The 6,000-nt window shown below is 38.9% G+C and overlaps 1 protein-coding gene across 4 annotated transcripts in view; it reads left to right on the plus strand.

The window, feature by feature from the left end:
* FYN (FYN proto-oncogene, Src family tyrosine kinase) overlaps positions 1–4,503 on the plus strand; it is a 292,152-nt gene extending 287,649 nt beyond the window's left edge. For all 4 annotated transcript variants that reach the window (XM_073575994.1, XM_073575992.1, XM_073575991.1 and 1 more), the window contains one exon: positions 2,807–4,503. In XM_073575994.1, coding sequence (XP_073432095.1) covers positions 2,807–3,015 — 209 coding nt within the window. In that variant the 3' untranslated portion in view covers positions 3,016–4,503. The remainder of the gene's footprint in view (positions 1–2,806) is intronic.
* The last annotated feature ends 1,497 nt before the right edge of the window (positions 4,504–6,000 follow it).

The raw sequence follows: 6,000 nt of genomic DNA on the forward strand, positions 1-6,000 counted from the left end.
TTAGAATTAGGGTTAGGGTTGGAAATAGGGTTAGGGTTGAAATTAGGGTTAGGGTTGGAATTAGGGTTAGGGTTGGGATTAGGGTTAGGGTTGGAATTAGGGTTAAGATTAGGGGTGGGTTGGGATTAGGGTTAGGCTTGTGGTTAGGGTTAGTGTTAGGGGTGTGTTGGGGTTAGGGTTGTGGTTAGGGTTATGATTAGGGTTGGGATTAGGGTTAGGGGTGTGTTGGGGTTAGGGTTGGAGTTAGAATTGAGGGGTTTAGGCACATCACGGGGTCTCCAAACGCGACATGGCGCCACCATTTATTCCAGCCAATTTTGCGTTCAAAAAGTCAAACAGTGCTCCCTCCATTCCGATACCCGACGTGTGCCCAAACAGTGATTTACCCTCACATATGGTGTATCATCGTATTCAGGAAAAATTGCACAACAACTTTGGGGGTCTAATTTCTCCTGTTACCCTTGTGAAAATAAAAAATTGTGGGCTAAAAATCAGTTTTGAGGAAAAAAAATGATTTTTTATTTTCACGGCTCTGCGTTCTAAAATTCTGTGAAGCACTTGGGGGTTCAAAGTGTTCACCACACATCTAGATAGTTCCTTGGGCGGTCTAGTTTCCAAAATGGGGTCACTTGTGGGGGGTTTCCACTGTTTAGGCACATCAGGGGCTCTGCAAGCGTAGCATGATGCCCGCTGACCATTCCATCAAGTCGGCATTTCCAAACGTCACTACTTCCCTTCCAAGCCCCGACATGTTCCTAAACAGTGGTCCACCCCCACATATTGGGTACCAGCGTACTCAGGACAAACTGGACAACAATTTTTGAGGTCCAATTTCTCCTGCTACCCTTGTGAAAATAAAAAAATTGCGGGCTAAAAAATCATTTTTTGAGAAAAAAAATGATTTTTTATTTTCACGGCTCTGCGTTATAAACTTCTGTGAAGCATCTGGGGGTTCAAAGTGCTCACTATGCATATAGATAAGTTCCTTAGGGGGTCTAGTTTCCAAAATGGGGTCATTTGTGGGGGAGCTCCAAAGTTTAGGCACACAGGGGCTCTCCAAACACAACATGGTGTCCGCTAACTATTGGAGCTAATTTTCCATTCAAAAAGTCAAATGACGTTCCTTCCCTTCTGAGCCCTGCCGTGCACCCAAACAGTGGTTCCCCCCACATATGGGGTACCAGCGTATGCAGGACAAACTGGACAACAATTTTTGGTGTCCAATTTATCCTGTTACCCTTGGGAAAATAAAAAATAGCGGGCTAAAACATCATTTTTGAGGAAAAAAAGTGATTTTTTATTTTCATGGCTCTGCATTTATAAACTTCTGTGAAGCACTTGGGGGTTCAAAGTGCATACTACACATCTAGATAAGCTCCTTGGGGGTTCTAGTTTCCAAAATGGGGTCACTTGTGGGGGGGTTTCTACTGTTTAGGCACATCAGGGGCTCTGCAAACGCAACATGACGCCTGCAGAACATTCCATCAAAGTCTGCATTCCAAAATGGCACTCCTTCCTTTCTGAGCTCTCCCATGCACACAAACAGTGGTTCCCCCCACTTATGGGGTATCGGTGTACTCAGTACAAATTGCACAACAACTTTTGTGGTCCAATTTCTCCTGTTAGCCTTGTGAAAATAAAAAATAGCGGGCTAAAAAAATCATTTTTGAGGAAAAAAAAAGATTTTTTATTTTCACTGCTCTGCGTTATAAACTTCTGTGAAGCACTTGGGGGTTCAAAATGCTCACCTCACATCTAGATAAGTTCCTTCGGGGGTCTAGTTTCCAAAATGGGGTCACTTGTGGGTTAGCTCCAATGTTTAGGCACACAGGGGCTCTCCAAACGCAACATGGTGTCCGCTAACGATTGCAGCTAATTTTCCATTCAAAAAGTCAAATGGCGCTCCTTCCCTCCCGGGCCCTGCCGTGCGCCCAAACAGTGGTTTATGACCACATATGAGGTATCGGTGTACTCAGGAGAAATTGCCCAACAAATTGTAGGATCCATTTTATCATGTTACCCATGTGAAAATGAAAAAATTGATGCTAAAATAAATTTATTGTTGGAAAAATTAAAATGTCCATTTTTTCCTTCCACGTTGCTTTAGTTCCTGTGAAGCACCTGAAGGGTTAATAATCTTCTTGAATGTAGTTTTGAGTAGTTTGAGGGGTGCAGTTTTTAGAATTGTGTCACTTTTGGATATTTTCTGCCATATAGACCCCTCAAAGCGACTTCAAATGTGATGTGGTCCCTTAAAAAAATGGTAAATTTTGTTGTAAAGATGAGTAATCACTGGTCAACTTTTAACCCTTATAACTTCCTAACAAAAAAATTTTTGTTTCCAAAATTGTGCTGATGTAAAGTAGACATATGGGCAATGTTATTTATTAACTATTTTGTGTCACATAACTCTCTGGTTTAACAGAATAAAAATTCAAAAGTTGAAAATTGCGAAATTTTGTATATTTTCGCCAAATTTCCGCTTTTTTCCACAAACGCAAAAATTATTGACCTAAACTTTCCTCTAACATGTCACGAAAAAACATTCTCAGAATCGCTAGGATGCCTGGTCATTAAGATCAAAATAGGCTGGGTCTTGAAGGGGTTAACAAAAGTGATGGAAAACCCCTTTAAATCTATTAAACAGAAAACTACCATTTAAAATCTAGTAGTTCCATTTCATTTTCACCACAATGCAGTTAAAGTTGAAAATACCAATATATTACGTTGTTGGAAAAGAAAGTAAAATATATACGTACAAATATCTTGTTGTGAAAACTATTTATTTCCTCACTGTCGTCACCAGGTATGAATAACCGAGAGGTTTTGGAACAAGTGGAGCGTGGCTACAGGATGCCATGTCCTCAGGACTGTCCCAATTCTCTGCACGAGCTCATGCTTAACTGCTGGAAAAAAGATCCAGAGGAGCGCCCAACTTTTGAATATCTACAAGGTTTTCTGGAAGACTACTTCACTGCCACTGAGCCCCAGTACCAACCTGGAGACAACCTGTAAAGTTCTGCTTGCTCCAAGCCATTGCCAGGTTCAAGTCCAAGAATTTGCTTCCAGTTTAATGACTGCCTTTGACAAGGAGCTCTTTCTTCCAGTGTGGGTTGCACGTAGGCGTGAAAACTCAGAACTTCAAGAAAACTTTTTTTCCCATGGCCACTTATAATAATCTGAATGTTCTCTTTCAAAAACAATAAAACAATGGGGGAAAGGAAGAAAGACATAAGACTTCTCAAGCAAAGACTTTGATGATGCATTGTATTGATGTTATGTAAACTGCAAAACCTCTGTTCATTGTAAATATTAACTCTGTGCCAATTCCCAATGTTAGAGATTTTTTTTATTTTAAAAAGCAGAATCCATACATTATTTAACCTGTTTCCATATGAGTCGACCTAAGTATTACTTTACAAAAGTGCCCACATACACTTTGATTATGTTTTTATTTAATATATCGATGCATTTGTTTTGCTTCTTGTACATGTACCTATGATTAATAATGCGAGCTGTACATATATACCACCATGCAGTACATCTTGTACATACGTGCATCCATACACACCAAGAGAAAAGTGTGGGGGATGAGGTCCAGTCTGGATCCGCATCATAATAATGCCAATTAAGAAGAAATAATGAAGGCTGGAGAGACTCCACAATGACACAATTTTAACATTCGCTTACAGTATATTGCACCTTGTTTTGAAGGCTGACATTGATCCAGGTTAAAGTATGAGCTGAATAAGTTGATACTTTGTTGAAATGCTGTAAGGTTTAAGTGACACCGTCATATCGGACAGCGGCCAATTAATAGTGGCACAACCATGCCACAGTGATGCCAGTTAAAGTACTAATATCTGTATTCTCTATATTTTACATTCATCTGATTGCTATGTTTGTGGCTTCTTGAAAATTCACAATAGCCGCCTACTAGTTTGTTTTCTTTATTTTTGATAACCTTTTAACCGCTCTTCATTTTTCACTTGCAATACACAGCTCCGTCAACCTTTGCCAATCTTAAGACCACCCTGGAGTACGTAAGCCAGTTGTTCATCTTTTTCTATGTATTATTTACCAATGTAAATGCGTCTTTTCAAAGCAGATATTGAAACGTATTTCTACTTGTCTTGAGACGTTCTCCACTGGAATTACTATGCACTATACATTTCATGGGGAATGCACAAAACCAGTGTTTCTTTGTATCATTCTTAGATTAACTCTGTTTATTGAGGAATTGTCCTTTCTGTTTGGTTTTTACATCATGTTATCAATTTAAAGTCTTAACTAATTTCCTATTATCATTTCTTGACATTTTTTCATGGAAAACTGTTTAACTTTATTAATTTAGTAATTAAATATGAACATTTTACATCATTATTTTGTTATTATTCCTCTGCCCAGAAGGGGATTAATAAAAATCTTAAAGAATGTCCCACCATAATAAGGTCAAATCAGAATCGTAATACGAGGTAGGGCAATAAAACACATCTTACTTTGTTGGCTTGTTTCTTATCTTCTTGGGAATATTAAAATAATGTTTGCTTTACTTAGTCTATTGTGCCAAAGCTTGTGGCAAAGATCAGTTTTATATAAGGCAATGGCAACTTTTTGCAGCAGTGACCTAGGGCGAGAAATAGAGATGTTTCAGACCACAGCAAGAGGTAGTAAAAGGTACAAAAGGAAAAATATTTAGGTCAATGGACTTTCCTCACTATGAAAGAAAAAAGTTTTAAATATGAATTAAAAACTTTCATTGCAATGGATTCAAGAACAGTCTGCACACTTTTGCTGTACACAAATAAAACCCTTACATTGAAGTATAAATTATAATTTACCCCACACCTATTTGTTATTTTAAAGTAAGCACTTCAAACATTGTGAAAATAAAGACCAGCGTCACCCTCCAGCACACCTGGGCAAGTGTCAGTGCCTTGAACAAATGGGGGCCCACTTGCCATCAGTGGCAACCAATTCTTATTTTTTTAAATCAGTGAGTACACAGTGGCCATACTACTACATGGATGACTATGGGCTGTGCATTATACTAACATGGATAACTATGGGCTGTGCATTATACTACATGGATGACTATGGGCAGGGCATGATACTAGATGGGTGACTTTGAGCTGTGCATTATATATGGAGGTGAATTAAAATTAATGGAGGAATATGGACTGTGGATTATATATGAAGGTGCATTAGACTATATGAAGGACTATGGGCTGCGCATTATATTGTATGAAGAATATAGGCTGTGTATTTTACTAATATGGAGGACTGTGCATTATATATAGGTTCACAAGTGAAATCTTTGGCATTTTATTATACCTATATTTCTCTGCCATATCTATGCATCATGACTCGTGGTATGTGTTAAAGGGGCCAACAGAGACTCTTTCGCCTTGGGCCCATGAAAACCTGGAGCCAGCCCTGGTGAAAATGACACCAAGCACTTTACATTTACTTACACATTCATGTAATTTTAAATAAAGGTGTAACATTTTGTTAAAAAAATCAAAAAGATAAAAATTTATGATCGTTACTGAACACATAAGTTAACTTACTGAGCTTAAAAGGGTTGTTCAAGTTTAGTATGAAAGTCTGTAGTCAATCTGTGTGACTGCAGACATATGAATCCTCACAGTGTGCACCTTCCAAGATTCTCCGGTACCGGCAGCGAGACCAGGCAGTCGTGTGAACGCTAGTATGCGACAGGCATACTTCTGGACACATTCCAACTAAGACATGCTCAGCGTTGTTCAATTTACTTGTGTTGAGCAAAGCTGTGCATTTGGGCCAGGATTATGCATACCGCATACTTGTAGTCACAACATCGTCCACTCCTGGCACCAGAGAATCCTAAAAGTGCACACTTTGTGGATTCTCAAGTCTAGAGTCACATACAATGACTTCAGACCTTTGCCCAAACTTGAACAAAACCTTTAAAGTGCAGAACACCTAAAAATGAAGGTTGAACTTGTGCAAAACTTATAT

This window comes from Dendrobates tinctorius, unplaced genomic scaffold (genome assembly GCF_039654945.1).
Source record: "Dendrobates tinctorius isolate UK_male_01 unplaced genomic scaffold, ASM3965494v1 ptg000046l, whole genome shotgun sequence".
NCBI lineage: Eukaryota > Metazoa > Chordata > Amphibia > Anura > Dendrobatidae > Dendrobates > Dendrobates tinctorius.